This window comes from Sebastes umbrosus, chromosome 3 (assembly GCF_015220745.1).
Source record: "Sebastes umbrosus isolate fSebUmb1 chromosome 3, fSebUmb1.pri, whole genome shotgun sequence".
Classification (NCBI taxonomy): Eukaryota; Metazoa; Chordata; class Actinopteri; order Perciformes; family Sebastidae; genus Sebastes; species Sebastes umbrosus.
In genome coordinates, this window is record NC_051271.1 from 40,045,526 (window position 1) to 40,069,994 (window position 24,469).

Below are 24,469 nucleotides of genomic sequence, written 5' to 3' on the forward strand. Positions count from 1 at the left end.
GGTCTGCTATCATTCTGAAGTATAATTAGTTTGTGACAGTAGGTCTTTTTCTTTTAATTCTGATCTGAATGTAGAGGGAAGTTAGCACATACATGGGCTTTTAAAGGCCTTTAATTTTGAAATTCTACATCAGAATGTCTAGATACTGTCTGAGTGACACTCTGAGGTGGTCTACTGTCATTCTGAAGTGAAATTAGCTTATTAGTATATGATAATAGACAGTTTCCTTTAGTCAATTTTATCAATCCCAAGTGAAATTAGTCTAGTAGAAACATGACATTTCTGAGTCTGAGGTGGTATACTGTCATTCTGAAGTTAGATTAGTCTTAAGAAATGTATTCTTTGATATTAAAGCTTCAGTAGGCAGAATGTTTTTGGCATCATTGGGCAAAACAATCCCATAATAACCTTTCAGCATATTGTAATTCAAGTGTTCTGAGATAAAACTAGACTTCTGCTCCTCCTCATGGCTCTGTTTTCAGGCTTCAGAACATCTAGCCCGTGACGGGAGACTTTGACCAATCACAGCTTATTTCAGAGAGAGAGAGCGTTCCTATTGGCTGTGCTCTGGCTGTTAGGTGGTGCTTGGTATTTCCTCAGCTGATCTCAACATGGCTGCTGGGTCACAAAAGTTCTAATTTTACAGCTAAACAGTACACTACAAGATGATTCTGAGAACATCTGAGGAGAGAAATAGGCATTACAGTAACAGAATATTGATTAATATTTGATCAGCGCTGCCTAGTTTGACCGTTTGATCGGAGTTTGTGAGTGATTGACAGCTGCTCAGAGACGGCAGCTGGATGACAGACTCAGCTCTGATTGCTTGTTTTCCTCCGGTCTGTGAAATCTTGCGGATGCCATTAGGGGCACCGGAGGACACAGAGGAACATGATACTGTCAGGATATAGTGACCGTTTTATAAAGATAGCTTTTTTTAATCCTATTTTCTCTATATTTGCTCTATTTCCTCAAATGTTTTCAGAAACACATTTCAATGAACTGTTTTTGTGAAATAAGAGAAGAAAGTTTCCAAACGAGCCGTCATACTGTTTCCGGTTTGAAAGCTGGGAGCAGCAGCCCACGGAAGGAAAGCGTTTGTCCAATCAGGTGCCAAGTGTGCTGTTTCTAGTGGCAGCCCACCAAGTGTCCAATGCTGGGAAGCAGCGTGTGCCATCGTGATAAAAAATGCCCCAGTGGACATGTACCATCAGTCGAATCGTGCCGCCATGCTACCAGAATGAATTGCACGGCTGCTTACATAGACAATGAATGGGAAGCATGGAAAGGACGGAACCTGTGGACACGTACCATAATGGTACGTCGAGACCGAGCATTCCTCATTTGCATAAAGTTAAGGTCTAGTCTACTGAATCCAAATCACAGGCGTCTGATGCGACTCGCCACCTCTTGAAATTCCAGGGAATCTTTTAAAATAAACGTTGTTGATCCAAAATAAAGACAGATTCAGCAACAGCATGCATTATTTCTCGCCTCAAATGTTTCCAGAAACACATTTCGGTGAACTATTTTCATGATATAAGAGAAGAAAGTTTCCAAACGAGCCACCATGTTGTTTCCGGTTTGAAAGCTGGGGGAAGCAGCCCACGGAGGGAGAACGTCCGTCCAATCAGGAGCTGAGTGCCTTAACTGTGTCTATTAAGCTCTTTTGAGATGAGCCCATGGATGTATTAAGAGAGCTGGATCCAGTGTTGGAGGCGGGGCCCCATTCATTCCTATGAGAGTTGCTCAGTGGTGCATGAAGCCTAAATGGCTCGACTTCCGTCTGGAAAAACATGCGCAGTATCACATGAGTCGTTCACGGAATCCCAATGTCACGCCGTCGTCACGGCTTGCGCTCCGGCCTCGGTCTGGGTCTCACTCACATGAACGGAGGAAGAAATAACTCTGGATTCAGCTATTAGTGCATTTTACAACTTAAAAAACTTAATGTTTTAAATAAGGGCTATTAGAGTGTTCATACTGGGAAGTTGATTCACCTAAAAAAAAAAAGATCCTCAGAGTTACAGACGTCTCTTTCCCAATGTAAGTCTATGGGAATAAGTATTTTTGGGCCCAATGGCATCGCGTGACAGATGTGGAAGTTGTAGTACCTCCGTGTTATCATCAACGACCGGCGCTCTTCCTGGGTGCTTGATTTAGGCTTCATGTGCAACTGAGCAACTCTCATAGGAATGAGTGGGGCCCCGCCTCCAAAGCTGTAAACAGCCAACGTCCACTGTACACTCACTAGATATTCTCAGAGCTAAACTAACTCTTCTGCAGTGTGGAGTGTGCGCGCATGCACGTGAGAGTGGAGCGAGCTGAGTGAAGGCAAGCAGGCAGAGGAGCAGAGGAGCAGAGTACAGCAGAAACTCCGGCCCTGGAGACCAAAGCTACGGTCTCCACCGCGTCCTCCGACCGCGGCCAACACTGTTTAACAGACGGGCTTCACGGTCTGGGTATCATCGGATATTCCGTTTTTCCTTTGGAATTCAGAAAGGAAAAAACGTTTTTTTATTTTTTCGTTTTAAACCAAAAACCAGGAAACGGCCGTTTTCCCGTTTTTCGTTTCTGAATCAAAAAATGAAAAACGAACCCAAACCGGGCCGTTTGTTTGTTTTTGCGAATTCCTTTTCTCATTATTCGTTTTGAATTGAAGAACGGAAGTCACGTGGGTTTTTCATTTTTTCGTTTTAAACCACAAACGAAAAACGGAATCACGTGGTGCTCTGTTTGTTTTTTGTTTCCAAACGAAAAACGAAAAAACCAAATTAAAAAAACGATCCGATTTAGTTTCTTCAAGTTTCTTTCTGTTATTTTCTGTTTTGAATCGAAGAGCGGAGAACGGCAGTCACGTGACCAGGAAGTGAAGGCAAACATGTCAAAATAAAAGCCAAGAAGATAGTTTGGTCATTCTATAAAAGTGTAACATTATTTAAGCACAGGATCAAAGTAACAGTAGAAGATAAATAGGCTAAATAAATACACAAATAAATACATACATAGATATTTTTTTTTTGTTCTTTTCATTAACACATGAATATCTTTTATCCAAAAAGTGTGTGATAAATTACAGGGAGGGTCTCTACAGATGTTATACAACAGGGAGGGTCTCTACAGATGTTAAACAGAACTCTCACATAATTGACACTTTTCTCTCTCACACTCTTACTATGGGCTGTTTCTTTATGTCGGCAGGTGAGAAGCACTATGTGGCTACTCCTTTCAACACACATGACACTTCCACCTGATCCTTTTACTCCATTAGGAAGGCTGTAGCCGAGTAGTTCTACATCATGATAATGCTGATTTTTCAACAAGCGATTATGACATTAATGCCAGCTAGACAGAATAAAGCTCTGTCTGTCATGACAATAGTACTGGACTGAAGGCCACTTCATCAAAATCATGGAAATTCACAATAATTAGGCCTGTGCTAAAAAAGCCGACGCAAGTAAGTCAAATGATCTTTGGCCTATCGCAATAACCTCCATATTGTGTAAAACCATGGAACGAGTTCTTGCCAACCACCTGACCAGCACAGTGCTAGATCTGCTCCAGTTCGCTTAAATAAGAGCAACAGAGGCCCAGACGACGCTGTGCTGACTCTGCTTAACACAGTCACAAAACACCTTATGCATCCTAAAGGTTATGCCAGAGCTTTATTCGCGGATTTTAGCTCAGCTTTTAACTCAATGAAGACGCATATTCTCCTGAAAAGGCTCATTGATCTCAACATCAACACAGGGTTAGTTGTGTGGATCAGAGAGAACATGTCAGATGTGCTGCCCACAAGGCTGTGTTCTTTCCCCTGTGCTATTCTCTCTTTTTACTAATGAATTTATGATCAATGAGAAACATTTTAGACTGTTTAAGTATGCGGATGACATGGCCTTAGTTGACCTTTTACAGGAAACAGGCCCACTAGGTGAAGCTGCCTATCTGGCCCACACTACAGCCCTTCAGACACGGTGTCACACTAGCCAGCTAGAAATCAATGTGGCTGAGAAGAAAGAATTAATCATGTGCTGCACAAAACAACATTTGATCACAGAGCTAGTTTCACTTGATGGCCAACATGTTGAAACTGTGGGACACTTTAAATACCTCGGTACAGTCCTGGACACCCAGGTGAGCTTCTCTGTAAATACAGAGTATATTTTCAAGAGATGCTCACAGAGACCTTTATCTTCTAAGGAAACTCAGTGGCCTCGGTGTCAGCCGGCAGATTTTAGAATTAGTGTACAAAACTATTGTTGAGAGTGTTTTAACCTTTAACCTTCCTGCCTGGTACGGTCACCTGCACTGTAGATAGAAGAATAAACTGTCTAGGATTGTGTCAATGGCAGACAAAATAGTTGGTAAACCCCAAAAGCCCTTGACTCAACTTTTTACAGAAAGGACGAGGAAGAAGGCGAGGAGTATCCTGGCAGATAGCTCCCATCCTCTCTGCAGCCAGTCGGGAGGAGCTATAGAGCCCCTCTGGCAACTAAACATGTGTTTAAAAAGTCTTCCATCCCAAATGCCATCAATATTCTTACCTCAACACAGTGACTGAGCAGATCTGAGCCACAGACACTGACATGAACTGTTTTAATGTGTAACATAACCTGTCTTTGTTTTTTACTAACTGCTGTCTGGTTTTTAATGTCTGTTGTTTTCTGTGTTTTGTGAGCCGAAGACAAATTTCCAGCCTGGTGAACAATAAAGTTTGATTGTATTGTATTGATCAGATCATATTGAAGGGCCGTCAGCTTTACAATTTAGTTTGGAGGGAGATTCGGTATCAGTGAAGTCAGTGCATTTTATGAGTAGGCCTTCTGTGACATTACCCACCGTAGGGGTCAGAGGTCACCACTCCTCAATCCCCAAGGATTTTCTTTTCAGTCAAATTTTCAATTTTGACGCATTTATAGATGAAAAGTCAAGTCAATAAACATGGTCAATGATAGATAAGTATGGTTGATCAGCATGTTTGCCAACCTTCAGACATCATAGTGTAATATGATGATTAATCAGCCTGAGTTCACTAAAAAACTGAAATCACTAACTTTCTGTATTCTGTTTGGTGGTTTATGATGCTTTTCAATCATTTCTAGCCTATTTGGTAGTATATATAATTTAGTTAATTTGTTCGACATCATGATAATGCAGATTTTTCAACCAGTGGTTATGACATTAATGCTAGCTAGACAGAATAAAGCTCTGTCTGTCATGACAATAGAACTGTACTGAAGGCCTTTCCTTTACTCGGGTGACTCTTTACAGCCGTCTGAAAACAGCAGGTATCTGTTAAATCTACAGTTTCTGGAGTGATGAAGTGGCCTTCAGTACAGTACTATTGTCATGACAGACAGAGCTTTATTCTGTCTAGCTGGCATTAATGTCATAATCGCTTGTTGAAAAATCAGCATTATCATGATGTAGAACTACTCGGCTACAGCCTTCCTAGTGGAGTGAAGGGATCAGGTGGAAGTGTCAGGTGTGTTGAAAGGAGTAGCCACATAGTGCTTCTCACCTGCCGACATAAAGAAACAGCCCATAGTAAGAGTGTGAGAGAGAAAAGTGTCAATTATGTGAGAGTTCTGTATAACATCTGTAGAGACCCTCCCTGTTGTATAACATCTATAGAGACCCTCCCTGTAATTTATCACACACTTTTTGGATAAAAGATATTCATGTGTTAATGAAAAGAACAAAACAAAAATATCTATGTATGTATTTATTTGTGTATTTATTTAGCCTATTTATCTTCTACTGTTACTTTGATCCTGTGCTTAAATAATGTTACACTTTTATAGAATGACCAAACTATCTTCTTGGCTTTTATTTTGACATGTTTGCCTTCACTTCCTGGTCACGTGACTGCCGTTCTCCGCTCTTCGATTCAAAACAGAAAATAACAGAAAGAAACTTGAAGAAACTAAATCGGATCGTTTTTTTAATTTGGTTTTTTCGTTTTTCGTTTGGAAACAAAAAACAAACAGAGCACCACGTGATTCTGTTTTTCGTTTGTGGTTTAAAACGAAAAAATGAAAAACCCACGTGACTTCCGTTCTTCAATTAAAAACGAATAATGAGAAAAGGAATTCGCAAAAACAAACAAACGGCCCGGTTTGGGTTCGTTTTTAATTTTTTGATTCAGAAACGAAAAACGGGAAAACGGCCGTTTCCTGGTTTTTGGTTTAAAACGAAAAAATAAAAAAACGTTTTTTCCTTTCTGAATTCCAAAGGAAAAACGGAATATCCGATGATACCCAGACCATCTAACAGGAAGTCACTTTTTCTGTGACTTCCTGTAAATTCAGTGAAGGCTGCCAGGCGAGGCGCAGTTCAGCAGGAGCCTGCTGACGGTGACGGTGACGGGACTGGACAGCAGAGACACGGGGACTGGACCAGCAGAGACACTGTGAGACACTGTGAGTGGAACAGCAGACACACTGTGAGACACTGTGAGTGGACCAGCTGTCTCTCTACTCCTCAGCGGGACAGAGCGGGTGAAACTAAAGCAGAACGTCATCAGTTGGAGTGAGTTCGCCTGCGGTATTGTGGGAGATTAACCTTCCTCTATTTGTTCTTTTCGAGTTACCTGTTCATGTTTTAATAAGCTCTGTTATGAGAATGATGTTTTTAATAAGCTGTTATGAGAATGATGTTTTTAATAAGCTGTTATGAGGATGAATATGTCAAAGTGAACTGGTCTCGCTGAATGTTCCGCCCTCAGCTCGTTCACACGGACAGTTTTATTCAACACAGCTTTTGCTGACAAAATACGCCAAACTACAGGAAAGCCGTCGACATTAAGAATCAAAATGTTGCTTTGGGAATTACTCAAAACCATAGACTGCATCGAAATGACTAACATGATCTTTACTTTCGTTTTCATGCACTTGAAGTTAAGTTTCGTTTCTCCCTCGCAGCCTCACCTGACCTCACCTGACGTCACCTGACGTGTCCTGATGGCGGAAATGGACGAGGGTCATTTTTCTCTGTTGAGTCTGGAGGATGAGCTGACTTGCAGCATTTGTCTGAGTCCCTTTAGCTGTCCGGTGACCATCCCCTGCGGACACAACTTCTGCCAGGACTGCCTCCTCGCCACCTGGAAGGACTCCTACAGCTGTCCTCAGTGTCGGACCCACTTCGCCACCAAACCAGAGCTGAAGAAAAACACGGTCCTCAGCACCGTCGTGGAGACCTTCAACCTGAGGACGAACCAAAGCGAGCCCGGCCCGATGGTAGAGGAGAGCAGAGCGGAGAAAGAGGACGTCATACATTGTGATACGTGTATGGAAGCAGAAGCGTCCCAGACCTGCCTCACCTGCATGGCCTCTTTCTGTGAGGAGCACCTGCGGCCTCACCGGGACAACCCCACATTTCGTCTCCATCAGCTGAGTGAGCCTGTCGGCGACCTGTCGGAGCGGATCTGCCCGGACCACCACAAGCTGATGGAGCTCTTCTGCAGCCAACATGGCCGCCCAATCTGCAGCCTCTGCCTCCAGCTAGTCCACAAAGGATGCTCCTTCATCACCCCCGAGGAGCAGAGGAACCTGAAAGAGGTGTGTGTGTGTGTGTGTGTGTGTGTGTGTGTGTGTGTGTGTCTGTCTGTATTCACCTGATAAGTTTAAAGGGGCAGTCCTCCTAAAAATAGGGGGGGAGAATTTTGTTTGTGGTGCTCGCAGCATTGAGAAGTTCTATTTCTTAACTTCCAACACCAACTTGTCTTCCAGAAACAGTTTACATAATGTCTACATAATCCACAGAACATGTTGTCAACAGTTTCCATAGGGAGTTTTGTTTGATAGAAAGTAGTTCCAATGAAAACTGTCCATAGACCTAGCAGAGCAGCATGCAAAGTCAAAAGTCACAGTATAGTATGTTGAAAGAAGTCAGAGTATTGTATACACACTTGTTGGGACTACTATTCCAGTAGAGAATAGTCACTGTGAAATAAAGTGTACTTTCTTGTTCAAATTGAGTATTTTGTTTATGTGTGGGCCTTCTAAAGGATTTTGCCATATTTTAAAAAGTTCATGGGACTTACAATACAATAATACAATATTGTTTTATTGTCCAACAGGACAGGACAAGCAGTTAGTAAGTTGTTTGGGAGATTTGACCGGTGAGGAGGCAGACTTGATAACCTGAACATAATCACCTCCTGTAGTTCTTTTAAAAGTGAACCCTCCAGTTCTGAAACCAGGATTAAGCCCAAAGTTAGCACTCAAAGGACCAGTGTGTAACAATAAGGGAGATCTAATGGTATAAATGGAATACATTGTTAATAAGTATTTTAATATAAGTAGGTTTTCATTAGTGTATAATCACCTGATAATAATAATCATTGTGTATTCGTTAGCTTAGAATGAGCTGTTTATATCTACATAGTGAGCGGGTCCTCTTCATGGAGTCCGCCGTGTTGCTCCTCCGTGATTCTACAGCAGCCCAGAGCGGCTTGGGCTAGAGTCGATAACGTGACTTGCTTCACCACACACTTCCCTCATACACACACTCTCCAAGCACTGGCTCTGCTCCAGATGACCTACACTACTCTTACTATGCTTACGCTTGGCACACGGGAGAGGCTTCAGTTGGTTGTAATCTCATCTCACCGCTAGATACCACCAGATCCTACACACTGTTCCTTTAACTCAATAATCCGTATTTGTAAAAATAGATGATGATTCTCTGTGAACTGTGTGTCTCTGTCTGAATGAACTGAATGTATCATGTTTGTGTTTGTAGTCCGACCTGAGAGGCAAGTTGGGTTTGCTGGATGGGAAGATTAAGAAGAATGAGACTGTTATATCTCAAATGAATTCCATGCAGAACAATCTTAAGGTAACCCTCGACATTTCACATTTACTGTATCATTCACATGAATGGGAAAAATAGTGCCTTTAAGAAGAAGGGGCTTGAATGAATAAAGAAACGATTTGTGATTCCTGTTCATTTGCAATCACTGAGTTTTTGTAATGTAAGGTATTCATGTTATATTGTCTAAGCTCCTCTCATGATCCTCCCCTAGGACTCAGCGACCAACAGGAAGAAGGCTTTGGCAGCTGAGTACCAGCAGATGCGGGATATGTTGGCCCGAGAGGAGCGTGATGCTCTGAATGCAGTGGACCGCGAGCTGGAGGGTGGTCAGACTAAACTCAAGGGTCTCGAGAAGAAGTTCACTGAGAATGTTGATAGTATGAGCAAAGCTAAAGAAGACATCCACAGTCTGCTGAGTCAGTCCCAAACTCTGGCCTTCCTACAGGTGAGACAACTGGGATTATCAATCCACACAGTATCTGGAAACTAGGGCAGTCAATCCATTCAAATATTGAATCACATTAATCACATGATTGTCCATAGTTTAATCGCAATTCATTGCAAATCAATCACACATTTTTTATCTATTCAAAATGTAGCTTAAATTGAGATTTATCAAGTATTTAATCCTCTTATCAACATGGGATGTGGACAAATATGCTGCTTTATGCCAATGTATTATATATTTATTATTGTAAATCAATGAACAACACAAACAATGAGAGATATTGATCCAGAGGGATACTGCATTTAACATCAAAAAATTCATAACGTCAAGCTAGTATGACATGGTTGGTACCGATGGATTCTTTATGTTTTCTAGTTGTATATGATACCAGTTCCTTCACTCCTCGCCTCTAGGAGACTACTTTGCCAAGAGGAAAGCAGCGTTAGCTAGCTATCTTGTCAGTCTCTGGACAAGCTGGCTAGCTAACGTGCCAGTCATCCTCTCCTCCCGAAGTGACATTAGTCTGTCAGCGGCGGAGGAGTGGTCGGCACGCTCCCAGTGTGGAGAAGCAGACAGGAGGACCGGCACGAAAGCTAAGCGATGTACTGTTGTGGATGCCATGTTAGTTCAGATCAGAAAGTCACACAATAACACAAACTAACCGAATGATGCAGCAACTCACAATGACTGTGTGAGTCTGGTGGCTTTGAAGAGAGCGATACAACGTCTTCAGTCCCCCGTGGGAATGCGTTGTCTGACGGTGCGGTACAGCTGTGAAAATATTTTGAATATAGCGTACACTTAAACTGATATTGATTCTTTAGGTGGCTAAAATATGTTTTTCTGCTGCTCCCGTCTACAGTCGGTTTACCTCGCCATCAGACAGGCGTTCCGACTGTAACTGAAGCCATTTTATCGTGGCCTTCAAGACCAGACCAGACTAAATTCACAAAACAGTTGTTTTACTACGCAGAACACGGGAGTATAACGACATCACTACAAGAACATTGAACCAACCCTTTCAGCTAGCGTTTCACATTATTCATAACCGTATTGCTGAGCTTACTTTTGAAACCTACGTCGCTGCTTGTCGCAACGGCTCGAGTGGGCTTTTCCATTTGAAAAAGGACGGAACAGAACACAGATGGGACCCGCACTATTAATATGATATTATAATGTAATATATTTAAACTGCCAAATGTGTTGTGGGTAGTTCTAACCCAAAGCCTGATGTCTGACCGGGCCTAATTCTAGTTAAACCTTAGAGTATTGACCTGATTTCCATCTCCGAACTAAATTCAGCACATGTGACCAGGACATTAGTTTGTACAGGGATACAGGATGATGTGAGTGAAACACAGGAATAGGCCAGATGCTGTTGGTGCTACGTTTCAACCATCACACTGCAATCTAACAACTTTATTCTTACATCATCCAATGATGTTTAAATGACACTATTTACTTCATATTTGATCCACGAGTGTAAAACAGTATAGCTTTATCTTGACTGCTTTGAATAAAACCATGTCCCATCAAAAACAACAACACTGTGTTCCTCTACAGGCTTCATTCAACATGCCCCCAGGCCGTGACCTTTGACCCTCACACGCCTCGAATCAACCTGACTCCAAGAAGGTGACAGCAACACAGGCCTTTTCTGCTGCCCTGAGGAGCACCTGACAGAGATCCTTAAACAGCCTGTTGAAGCAGACTACGATACTTAAACCAGGTGAATGTCCAGGTACATTTTTAGTGGAGATTTTACATTTGGAGATGTTTTATGAAATTATAATGAAGCCAATCATGTAATTTTGGGTGCAGAAACTCAACATTGGCAATGTCGCATCTGGTGATTTGGTGTCCTGGGAGATAGTTGAGAATTAGATCTAGGGGAATGCACAGATCCGACCTTGTTTAAAATCCCAATACAGATAGCCATACCTGGCCTTTGAGGTATCGAGTCGATAACCGAGTACCCGATCGCAATTACCAGTGTTAATAATTGAATAAGCTCACTGTCTCACTGTGTTGAAGTCACTGGGATCATTATTTTATGTGTAAGGCAACATCAGGCATGACTTGAGACATTGCTTTCCTAACTTTGTAAAACAAAATGTAACAAATAAATACATTGTTGTTATTTATTATTAAAATAATAAATTGTACACCAACAACTTGGAAAATATCTCTAAAAATTAAGAGGAATTACAATTCAGTTGTAAACCTTTTTAATGCCGCAACAAATTGGTCAAAACTTAAACAGGAATCCAGATTCCAGTATATAATGTATATAGTATATAAACATAGAACTGAATTGAATAGATCGGCCCCATTGTCACGGCAACCCGATCCAGCTATTTGAGTCAGTATCGGCCCGATATCCGATCCGGTATCGGTATCAGTGCATCCCTAATTAAATCTAAGGCTGACTTTATCATCTCCGCTATGCGTAAGCCTGAGGGGAGATCATGTGTTTGGTCTTGTGTGTATGTGTCTGTCCACAGCTGATCTTGCATACTACCTGGACCCGTTCAGCCTAATATTTTTTGTGCTCATTTATGACTGTATGCTCAAGGACCTCTCGTAGTTGTAGTGATTTACATTATTTTATTGACTGTTTTTATATCGTACATTGACTTCTGACTCCTCACCTCTATTAACCGGCCGGTAGGGGCCACAAAATCCGACATCCGTAGAAAAGTTTAGTCTCATTTTGACCGGAGCATCTGCAGATTAATTCCATATCCGATATGTTATGATCCATTAAAGTTAGGCATGATATGAGATGAATAAATCATTGGCTGTATTCAAAAGCACATACTTTACTAGTAGTATAGCACAACAAAAGCAAAATCTACAGCATGCCAAAAATACCCAGATGTCATACTGATTTGGAAAAAAATCTCAAATATGCATCGACCAATTTACCCACTCGCCTACTGTATCCCCACATGGCAAAGCGTTGGAACGGCAGAGGCTATGGTCACAACAACAGCAGCCAAAAAACGACTTCTTTTTTACATTTTTCGTAGCTATTCCATCACTAAATTCACTTCTGAACATTTTTGAGGTGAGAAATCAACTGTAGATTTAGGAATATTGACACTTTTAACGATATAATAGATTAAAAAAAAAAAACACAGAGCGAGACAAGCAGCAGGAAGAAGGCGAAGGACAGCGCCGCTCTGACGGGGCAGAGAGATACCTGCTGAGACAACATGATCATTTGTTAACATTTAAATAAAAAAAGTTTTCAAAAAAATATTTGTAGGGATATCATTCCACTGTTTAGTTGCTGTAACTGAAAAAGCCGTTTGAGTACATTTGTCTATTAATGTTTTATATTTCCCGTCTCCCCCTCGTTGATGATCCTGTTTGTCTCACTTCACTGTGAGCCGTTAGAATAAATAGTTTAAGGGTGGTGGAGCTGAACATGCAGTATTTTATAAAGTTAACAAACATTGGTCACAGACAATAGAAATCAAAGTTGTATTTTTCGATAAAATGCAATAGTGGGTAGAGTTTTTGTCCAGTGGGATCTTCAGGGGCTTCTGTGGCTCAGTAGGTAGAGCGCGTCGGGTTGGCAGTTCGATCTCTAGCTCCACCTGTTCCACGACGTGGAAGTGCCCTTGAGCAAGACGGCCAAATTACTCTGCATGTGCGTGTTCGTGTGTGCGTGTGCGTGTGCGTGTGTGTGTGAAGCGCTATATAAATGCAGTCCATTTACCTATTCACAGATGAAAAAGCAGTTCCTGGCTCAGCACCTGCAGGTTCTGGAAGTACTGGATTCTCAGCCAGAATCTGGTATATTCATCTCTACCTATAATCTATAATAAAATATCTGCCCACGTGTATGATAAATATTCACCACGTGTGTCAAAGAAAACAAAGCTAAATCTGTGTGTTAAAATATCTTCATAGATCTCTCTCAGAGCATTTACAATATGTGCTTTGCATTTGTGAACACACAGCCCTTTATAAAACACATACGGGTGCACAACATGCTTCTCATTTCACCTCTGTTTCAGAAGTCTCCAAGCCCCAAAAGCAGAAAAGACAGCCCAGGTCCCACAGTCCAGGTCGTCCACCCATCCAACCATTATTCCACCCTGTTTATGTAGAGCCACATGCAGGATACCATGGACCCCAGTATCCACCACCAGGCCTTTATAGGGGCCTCGATTTATGCAGGACAAAGACAAGTAAGTAAGGCATAAATGTACAATCATAACCACAATGGGATTGTATGACTTTTCCACTAAAAACGTACAGCATCAGAATGATTTGAAAGATGCTGGTTGCAGCTACATTGATAAGTGGGGAAATTTAACAGTTGAAGATGCATGACAGTTTAGTAAAGTGAAGCTGTAAATGTCCAACTTGTTGCAGATAATTACACTGGCATTCTTGGTGAGTTGCTTCATGGTGAATTGGTGGAAACAGAAATCAATAAATCAAACGAAATCAATAGTACTCTGCTCTTATTTAATACTGTGAATATTGCTCAATAGGCTGGGTTGTGTGGTGGTGGGTTAACTGTTTAAAGGGGACATATCAGGCTCATTTTCACGTCGATACTTGTATTTTTGGGTTTCTACTAGAACATGTTTTAGCATACATGTTTTTAATGTCTGTCTGAATCAACCTGTATTCAGCCTCTGTCTGAAACGCTCTGATTAGCGGCTGTCTCTTTAAGCCCCCCTCCTGAAAAAAGCACAGTCTGCTCTGATTGGCTTGCGAGTGACATAGGAGGGGAGCCAAATCTGAACGGCTTGTTGAATCACATGTTCTCTGATCTCGGAAGTCCACAAACATTGACTGGGTGTTTTATTATACCCCCGCAAACAATGTAGTCGGAGGTATATAGCTCCCTTTGCCTTGTTTCACAGTTGTGGGTTGGTAGGCACTAGGGCTGGGCAATATATCAATATTGTAATCAATATCAAGATATGAGGCTAGATATTGTCTTAGTTTTGGATATCGTTAATATGGCAATAAGTGTTTCCTGGTTTTAAAGGTGATACAAGGGATGTAATTGTCTGAACTTACCAGACTGTTCTAGCTGTTCTATTATTTGCCTTTACCCACTCCGCCATTATATCTACGTTCCTGATGATTATTTATCAAAAATCTCATTGTGTAAATATTTAGTGAAAGCACCAATAGTCCTACAACATCGTCGCAATATCGATATTGAGGTATTTGGTAAAAAATATCGTAGTATTTGATTTGATCCATATCGCCCAGCCCTAGTAGACACTCCAGATAGCCAAACATACGTGCACAGCACTGAACAAGTGGGTTGTGTCATGATATGTCCCCTTTAAAGTCTTGCCTTAAAAGACTAATGTAATGACGCTATCTAACATGTTCTCAGGAGCTTATGGGGGAGTTATACCTGTCTGCTGGGAATCTGGTATGTTCATCTGTCCTATGCTTTATGATATGTGTAAAACAAACCTGACAAGCATTTCATAACACATGATTCAAGAACAAGACTCAAGAATAAGATGCCTTTTCTTTTGCCTCTTCTTATCTCAGGTCCAGGTCCTCAACCCAAAGCAGGCCCAAAGAAGAAACCTCAAAGTAAGAAAATGAGAGAGAAGAGATTTATTATCAGACTAATACATAACACTCGGCTGAAACTAATGCAATCTTCTAATTCAAAGAATCCTCCTTCATGAAGGTTGGAATGTTCAGTTTTTGAGAGAGGGGGCTGATTCAACTTAATGGTCATTGTGGATGCTGTAGTTTTGGTGCCATTGGACTCTAATACATTATACTGAGCTGTGTTTTAACATTTTGTGCATTTTGTAACATTTTACTGCCTCTATCTGGTCGTCGTTTGGTGTAAGAACTCTTGTTTTAATTAAAGCTGAAGTAGGCGAGATTGGAGCAGATATGATTAAAACAAGTTATTTTTATAAAACGCTATATCGCTATATCCTGACAGTAGTACAAGAGACAGGTAATCCGAAAAAATCATGTTTTTCTGTGTCCTCTGGCGTCCTCAGGAAAACAACCAATCAGAGCCGAGCTGTATCCTTGCCATCTCTGAGCAGCTGTCAATCACTCATGAACTCAATGTCAAACTAGGCAGCGCTGATCAAATATGAATCAATATTGTGTTACTGTAATGACTATTGAATATTGATTCATATTTGATCCCTATCCCATATGTGACCCTCTTTTCTGCAGGGGTGGGGTCACCAAATGCACGGACTGTTTGTTTGGAGTTGCTATAGAAACTCATGTGAGCGTGTGACTGTTTGTGTGCGTGTTTGTGGGTGTGATGGGGCTGCAGTAATGACCTCATCCAGACACAGACCCCGACATATCCGTCTGCTTCCTCGGATTGTGTTATGGATAGTCCCCAAACACACATTGGTCAAAGTCTCCCATCACAGGCTAGATGTTCTAAAGCCTGAAAACAGAGCCATGAGGAGGAGCAGAAGTCTAGTTTTCTCTCTTGAATTAGGTTATTATGGGATTTTTGCCCAATGATGCTAAAAACATTCTGCCTACTGAAGCTTTAATGCATGTTGATTGTAATTGCATAACAATTGACAACTCTTCAGAATTATCACTGCAGATACATAACAAATGTACTGTTTTTTTTTCTTCTTTAGAACAAAAACCACCCCAAACCACAGAAGACAATATGGGAAATAAGAATCAAGCCCGTTCAACGGAAAACCTGTTGGAGTTTGGTGCACCTGCAGCTGAATCCCAAGAGACACCAGGTAGACACCATCCATTAACAAGAGTACGCCAGCGATTTAGTATTGCAACATTGTGGGACTCACGATGGAAAGTTTAAAAGAACATCAAATTTAGGGCTGTCAATCGATTCAAATATTTAATCACGATTAATCACATGATTGTCCATAGTTAATCACACATTTTTATCTGTTCAAAATGTACTTTAAAGGGAGATTTGTCAATTATTTAATACTCTTATCAGCATGGAAGTGTCAAATCAATGAACAACACAAAACAATGACAGATATTGTCCAGAAACCCTCACAGGTACTGCATTTAGCATAAAACAATATGCTCCAATCATAACATGGCAAACTGCAGCCCAACAGGCAACAACAGCTGTCAGCGTGTCAGTGTGCTGACTTGACTATGACTTGCCCCAAACTGCATGTGATTATAATAAAGTGGGCATGTCTGTAAAGGGGAGACTCGTGGGTACCCATAGAACCCATTTACATTCACTGATCTGGAGGTCAGAGGTCAAGGGACCCCTTTGAAAATGGACATAACAGTTTTTCCTCACCAAAACAAGCATACATTTGGAGCATTATTCAACCTCCTTGGCGACAAGCTAGTATGACATGGTTGGTACCGATGGATTCATCAGGTTTTTCTAGTTTCATCCATCCATCCATCCATCTTCAACCGCTTATCCGGGATCGGGTCGCGGGGGCAACAGCTCCAGCAGGGGACCCCAAACTTCCCTTTCCCGGGCCACATTAACCAGCTCTGACTGGGGGATCCCGAGGCGTTCCCAGGCCAGAGTAGAGATATAATCTCTCCACCTAGTCCTGGGTCTTCCCCGTGGTCTCCTCCCAGCTGGTCATGCCTGGAACACCTCCCAAGGGAGGCGCCCAGGAGGCATCCGTGCTAGATGCCCGAACCACCTCAACTGGCTCCTTTCGACGCAAAGGAGCAAGGACTCTACTCCGAGTCCCTCACGGATGACTGAGCTTCTTACCCTATCTCTAAGGGAGACGCCAGCCACCCTCCTGAGGAAACCCATTTCGGCCGCTTGCACCTGCGACCTCGTTCTTTCGGTCATGACCCAACCCTCATGACCATAGGTGAGAGTAGGAACGAAGATTGAACGGTAGATCGAGAGCTTTGCCTTCCGGCTCAGCTCTCTTTTCGTCACAACGGTGCGGTAAAGCGAATGCAATACCGCCCCTGCTGCTCCGATTCTCCGACCAATCTCACGTTCCATCGTCCCCTCACTCGCGAACAAGACCCCGAGATACTTAAACTCCTTCACTTGGGGTAAGGACTCATTCCCTACCCGGAGTAGGCAATCCACCGGTTTCCTGCTGAGAACCATGGCCTCAGATTTAGAGGTGCTGATTCTCATCCCGACTGCGTCACACTCGGCTGTGAACCGATCCAGTGAGTGCTGGAGGTCGCAGACCGATGATGCCAACAGGACCACATCATCTGCAAAAAGCAGCGATGAGATCCTCAGCACACCGATCTGCAAACCCTCCTCCACCCGACTACGCCTCGATATCCTGTCCATGAATATCACGAACAGGATTGGTGACAAAGCGCAGCCCTGGCGGAGGCCAACCCCCACCGGAAACGAGTCCGACTTACTGCCGAGGATCCGAACACAGCTCTCGCTTTGGGCGTACAGGGATTGGATGGCCCTGAGAAGTGCCCCCCTCACCCCATACTCCCGCAGCACCCCCCACAGTATCTCCCGGGGGACCCGGTCATATGCCTTCTCCAAGTCCACAAAACACATGTAGACTGGATGGTCATACTCCCAGGCCCCCTCCAGGATCCTTGCGAGAGTGAAGAGCTGGTCCGTTGTTCCACGGCCAGGACGGAATCCGCATTGTTCCTCTTCGATCTGAGGTTCGACTATTGGCCGAACCCTCCTTTCCAGCACCTTGGAGTAGACTTTACCAGGGAGGCTGAGCAGTGTGATACCCCTGTAATTGGCACACACTCTCTGGTCCCCCTTTTTGAAAAGGGGAACCACCACCCCGGTCTGCCACTCCTTAGGCACTGTCACCGACTTCCACGCGGTGTTGAAGAGACGTGTCATCCAAGACAGCCCCTCCCCACCCAGAGCCTTCAGCATTTCTGGGCGGATCTCATCAACCCCCGGGGCTTTGCCACTGTGGAGTTGTTTGACTACCTCAGTGACTTCCACCAGGGTAATTGATGATGGTCCCCCATCAGCTTCCAGCTCTGCCTCTACCATAGAGGGCGTATTGGTCGGATTCAGAAGTTCCTCAAAGTGCTCCTTCCACCGCCCGATTACCTCCTCAGTTGAGGTCAACAGTGTCCCATCCTTACTGTACACAGCTTGGATGGTTCCCCGTTTCCCCCTCCTAAGGTGCCGGATGGTTTTCCAGAAACACTTTGGTGCCGACCGAAAGTCCTTCTCCATGGCTGCTCCGAACTCCTCCCACACCCGCTGCTTTGCCTCCGTCACGGCAGTGGCTGCTGCTCTTCGGGCCCGTCGGTACCCTGCAACTGCCTCCGGAGACCTCCGAGATAACATATCCCGGAAGGCCTCCTTCTTCAGTCGGACGGCTTCCCTGACCACCGGTGTCCACCACGGTGTTCGAGGGTTGCCGCCCCTTGAGGCACCTAAGACCTTAAAACCACAGCTCACCGCCGCAGCTTCAGCAATGGAAGCTTTGAACATCGTCCACTCGGGTTCAATGCCCCCAACCTCCACAGGGATGCCAGAAAAGCTCCGCCGGAGGTGTGAGTTGAAGATCTCTCGGACAGGGGCCTCCTCCAGACGTTCCCAGTTCACCCTCACTACGCGTTTGGGCTTACCAGGTCTGTCCAGAGTCTTCCCCCACCATCTGACCCAACTCACCACCAGATGGTGATCAGTTGACAGCTCCGCCCCTCTCTTCACCCGAGTGTCCAAAACATACGGCCTCAGATCAGATGATACGATTACAAAATCGATCATCGACCTTCGGCCTAGGGTGCTCTGGTACCACGTACACTTATGAGCATCCTTATGTTCGAACATGGTGTTCGTTATGGACAATCCATGACTAGCACAGAAGTCCAACAACAAACGACCACTCGGGTTTAGATCAGGGAGGCCGTTCCTCCCAATCACGCCACTCCAGGTGTCTCCATCGTTGCCCACGTGCGCGTTGAAGTCTCCCAGGAGAACTATGGAGTCCCCTACTGGAGCCCCATACAGGACTCCATTCAGGGTCTCCAAGAAGGCCGAATACTCCGAACTGCTGTTTGGTGCATACGCACAAACAACAGTCAGAGTTTTCCCCCCCATAACCCGAAGGCGTAGGGAGGCGACCCTCTCGTCCACCGGGGTAAACTCCAACGTAGCGGCACTCAGCCGGGGATTTGTGAGTATCCCCACACCCGCCCGGCGCCTCACACCATGGGCAACTCCAGAGAAGAATAGAGTCCAACCCCTATCCAAGAGTACGGTTCCAGAACCGAGGCTGTGCGTAGAGGTAAGCCCTACCAGATCCAACTGATAGCGCTCCACCTCCCGCACAAGCTCCGGCTCCTTCCCCCACAGAGAGGTGACGTTCCACGTCCCCAGAGCCAGCCTCTGCCGCCCGGGTCCAGTCCGTCGAGGTCCCTGGCCTTCACTGCCACCCGTGTGGCAGCGCACCCGACCCAAGCGGTTCTTCCCGCAGGTGGTGAGCCCACAGGATGGAGAGGAGGGGGGTGCCACGTTCCTTTTTCGGGGTATCCCCGGCCGGGCTCCGTGGCAAGCCCGGCCACCAGACGCTCGTTGACGGGCCCTCCGTCTGGGCCTGGCTCCAGACGTGGGCCCCGGGCTTCCTCCGGGCCGGGTAACTCCTCCTCTGCCTCGTGTTGTCATTGGGTTTTTTGTGAACCATTCTTAGTCCGGCCCCTCACCTAAGACCAATTTGCCATGGGAGACCCTACCAGGAACACGAGGCTCCAGACAACACAGCCCTCAGGGTCATAGGGACACACAAACCTCTCCACCACGTTAAGGTGATGGTTCCCGGAGCTCTAGTTTCATGTGATGCCATTATCTTCACTCTAGCTTTAAAACTGAGTCCGCTACAACCGAAAAATTTAAGTTGCGTTAAAGGTCCAGTGTGTAGTATCTTGTGGTATCTAGCGGTGACGTGAGGAGATTGCAACCAACTGAAGCTTCTCCTGTGTGCCAAGCGTGTCGGAGAGCCACGGTGGCCGGTGAGAAAGTTTGCTCCGGCTGGTGGGTGGTGCATGGTATTAACTCAACTGATCTCAACATGGCTGCTGGGTTACAAACTTTCTCATTTTACAGCTAAACAGTACACTACAAGATGATTCTGAGAACATGTGAGGAGAGAAATAGGCATTACAGTAACAGAATATTGATTAATATTTGATCAGCGCTGCCTCGTTTGACCGTTTGATCAGAGTTCAGGAATGATTGACTGCTACTCAGAGATGGCAAGGCTCCAGCTCGGCTCTGATTGGTTGTTTTCCTCCGGTCTGTGAAATCTTGCAGATGCAGTTAGGAGCATCAGAGGACACAGAGGAACATTTTTTTTCACATATTACCTGTCTCATGCACTACTGTCAGGATATAGTGACTGTTTTATAAAAATAACTTCTTTTTTTTCCTCCAATCTGACTACTCCAGCTTTAATGTGTAACATCTGCAGGTTTAAAGCTTTTATTTGTTAACCCTGAGTCTGATGAAAAGTCTTCTTTGTCTTCTGTTGTAGAAATGTTGGACATTCCCCCAAACATAACATCTGCTGAAAAAAGAACCGAACTTCTGAAATGTAAGTGTGTGAGTGCAGCCGGTACTGTGTCTTCCCCTCATATGATAGTAGCAACCGTGTCTGTTATCTGTTTTGTTTTTTTCTGTCCCTCCCAGACGGTACGGTACTCACTTTGGATCCAAAGACAGTCCACAAACGCATTGAACTGAGTGAGGGCTTCACTAAGGCCTCTGTGTCAGATGAACACACAAACTACCCCGATTGCCCTGAACGCTTCGCCGTCTGCTCCCAGGTGCTCGCCTCCAAGGGTTTCTCTAGGGGACGCCACTACTGGGAAGTCCGACTGAGCAGCAACAACTTCATTGGCCTGGGCTTGGCTTACAGCAGCATTGACCGCAAAGGTCCCACCAGTCGACTGGGCCGCAACGCCCAGTCCTGGTGTGTGGAGTGGTTTAACGTCAAGCTGTCAGCTTGGTATAACAGCAGTGAGACCGTGCTGGCCAACCCCAATCCGAAGCGCATCGGTGTGCTGTTGGATTGTGAGGAGGGCACTGCTACGTTCTATAACGTGGCAGACAGGGCATATCCCTTCCACTCCTTTGTGTTCCCCTTTGCCGAAGCCGTGTATCCAGCTTTCTGGATTTTCTCAAGTGGCTCGTCCGTTTCTTTGTGCAAGCTGCAGGCATGAGGAGCATATGCACACAGATGGCATATTGCATGCCCACGCATGCACACAGTTAGCCCTGTGTTCTAATCACGCTCATTAATAATGGAAAATAATACGTAGTTGAACTTTTAAAGCTAGGCTTTATTTATCAAGAGGCTGGCCAGTTCTACTCCCCAGCTAACGCTTTTGTTTATTATCGTCTTTGTTAAAAGTGGAAAATCAATGTTGCCTGTACAGTTGCAGCTGAATGGCGTTGTGTGCTGTTGGAATGGATCAGGTGAAACAATGATTATCCCAACTAGAGCTCAGCACTGATCGCCCACTTCTTGAAAGGCTCCGGAAGTGAATTTCCCATTCATTTACTCCATCAACGTTTCAGAAAATCCTTTATTTGAAGAGTTTTAAGCATGGAACCAAGCCAACCAGCGAGGAGATTAAATCCAGACCATAAAATATTTGATTCGGAGCAACAAAAACATTGGAAAATGGAAAAAAGCAAAGGTACAAGACTGTGGACATAATTATTTTAAGAGTGAAGGAAGTACTCATCCCATAAACGATTGCGAATGGCAACTCGCCGCCTTCTGGAAAAACTTTTAAACTAACTGCTGTCAATCTAAAATGAAGACAGATTCAGTAACTTCATGCCTTATTTTCTCGCCTCAAATGTTTTCAGAAACACATTTCGGTGAACTATTTTGGAGCGCGTACGAGCACGTATCCTCACTAGCCGTTCGCGTACCCTCACTAGCCGTTCGCAGGTGCGATACACATTTCCATGGTAACAGCTTGTTCTTCTGTAGGCTATGTCTGTCTGTCTCCATCTCCCCCGTTTCAGTGCCGTTGCCGCACTACTGTACACACACGCACCTGTAAACACAACAAACAGCGATAGCCATCTGAGAATTACTAATAATTATTAATGTTGAATATGAATAATGTGGGATTATTCCTTATTTCATGGGCAATTTGGGATTTATACATTATTATTACATACTTCTATATAAAACATTTTTAAAAACAAAGCATTTTAATAGTGATTTGGAGGTTGATTACCGTGGCAACGGTCGGAGCTTCGAAGCATTCAGGTCAGCCCTAGTATCAGCGGGCTCCACCAATCAGAGACTAGAGAGTACTTCTCCTCGACATTGTGAATAAAACAGGTTTTTCTTAAAACAAGGTTGACATCATACGGACTACAGGAGCACATAGCATCGTTTCACAATCTCGTAGCTCCTGGTAAGTCTACCTTGGATGGTTATGACATTATGGCTTATGATCAAATCCACGATTTAGAATATGAATGGGAATTTTCACTTCCGGAACCTCTCTGTTGAGCTCTATCGGTGCGTACTGCTAAGCACCCTTCTAAAACCCAGAAAATGAAGGAAAAGATGGCGGTGGTTATTATGCCCAGCCTGAGAATATGAGTCCACAGACAGCTTGAAGCATCACAAACTGAAGTGGATGTCAATAGTTAATGGCATGTCATAGCTAAGTCCTTAGCTGTTGTCGTTAGCTTAGCCAGCTGAGATTTACAGCTGCTGAATTTATGGTTATGTTACCAAAAAAATTAAGCTGGCTTTTCAAAACACAGGAAGAGGCAGTATACCTCGTGTTTTCCAGTCTAAAAAACTGCATCTCAGGTAATTTGGTCGCACTTATGTGCCCCAATTACTTCATAATGAGTATTTAAAAACAAGTTAAAAATGTGTTTTTAAAGCTAATATTATATGTTATATGCAGAACACATAAAGCTATGTTTGCTGGCAGAAGGAGCAGGATAAATGATCTGCTCACAATAAACTGAATTGAGACCGATACAAGAAGTATACAGCAAGTAATCAACAATAGAACTAAAGAGCCAGGTGTGCTGTCAGTCAGTAACCTGCAGCCAGCTGCCTTGCTGGGTGTCCTTGTGTCGGTTTCATTCTTCAGAGATCTGATCTACTTCCTCCTCTGCTGGATTATACCCCAACACACATAACACACACTGTACACGTACCGGACAGCATGTGTGTGCTAGTGTGTCTCCTGTATTGTGATTGTGACTGGATAAAGAAGTGAATTATTAACGTCACTCTCCAGTTTATCTCAGTACGGTGCTTTCATATGAAGTTTGCATGTGAAAAATGATTGTTTTGGAGTGTAGCTCTTAAGCTTATAAGGCTGGGCGATGTGGCAAAAAAATGTATCAAGAGCTATTCACGATTAATCGCAAATGAATCACAAATTTTGTATCTGTTCAAAATGTACCTTAAAGGGAGATTTGTCAAGTATTTAATACTCTTATCAACATGGGAGTGGACAAATATGCTGCTTTATGAAAATGTAGTTATATATTTATTATTGTAAATCAATTAACAACACAAAACAATGACAGATATTGTCCAGAAACCCTCACAGGTACTGCATTTAGCATAAAACAATATGCTCAAATCATAACATCAGACGGACTGAATTTTAAAGCTTAAGTACTGCAATCATAGAAAACCTGAGGAATTCATCGCTTCCAACCATGTCATGGTAGCTTGTCATGAAGGAGGTTAAATAACGCTCTAAACTTACACTAAGTGTTGGCGAGGAAAAACTGTCATGGCTATTTTCAAAGGGGTCCCTTGACCTCTAACCTCCAGATCAGTGAATTTAAATGGGTTCTATGGGTACCCACAAGTCTCCCCTTTACAGACATGCCCACTTTATGATAATCACATGCAGTTTGGGGCAAGTCATAGTCAAGTCAGCACACTGACACACTGACAGCTGTTGCTGCCTGTTGGGCTGCAGTTTGCCATGTTATGATTGGAGCATATTGTTTTATGCTAAATGCAGTACCTGTGAGGGTTTCTGGACAATATCTGTCACTCCCATGTTGATAAGAGTATTAAATACTTGACAAATCTCCCTTTAAGGTACATTTTGAACAGATAAAAAATGTGCGATTAATTTGTGATTAATCACCATTAACTATGGACAATCATGCATTAATCATGATAACATATTTTAAATGTCAGCCCTAGTAAAAACGTGTGAAAATATTTCTTCTTCCAAAGGGAGGAGTGACAGAAAAAGAACCAC

The 24,469-nt window shown here is 43.7% G+C and overlaps 1 protein-coding gene across 1 annotated transcript; it reads left to right on the forward strand.

Moving 5' to 3' along the window:
- Positions 1 to 6,297: 6,297 nt before the first annotated feature.
- LOC119483383 (E3 ubiquitin/ISG15 ligase TRIM25-like) lies at positions 6,298 to 22,289 on the forward strand. Its single transcript, XM_037761455.1, is given in 16 exon segments — positions 6,298 to 6,531; positions 6,924 to 7,559; positions 8,746 to 8,841; positions 9,029 to 9,262; positions 10,829 to 10,849; positions 10,851 to 10,884; positions 10,887 to 10,994; positions 13,003 to 13,055; positions 13,057 to 13,069; positions 13,294 to 13,467; positions 13,655 to 13,675; positions 14,643 to 14,681; positions 14,807 to 14,851; positions 15,895 to 16,008; positions 20,725 to 20,784; positions 20,880 to 22,289. Coding segments are annotated over 15 exon segments (2,142 nt in total). The 5' UTR covers positions 6,298 to 6,531; positions 6,924 to 6,962; the 3' UTR covers positions 21,413 to 22,289.
- Positions 22,290 to 24,469: the final 2,180 nt, after the last annotated feature.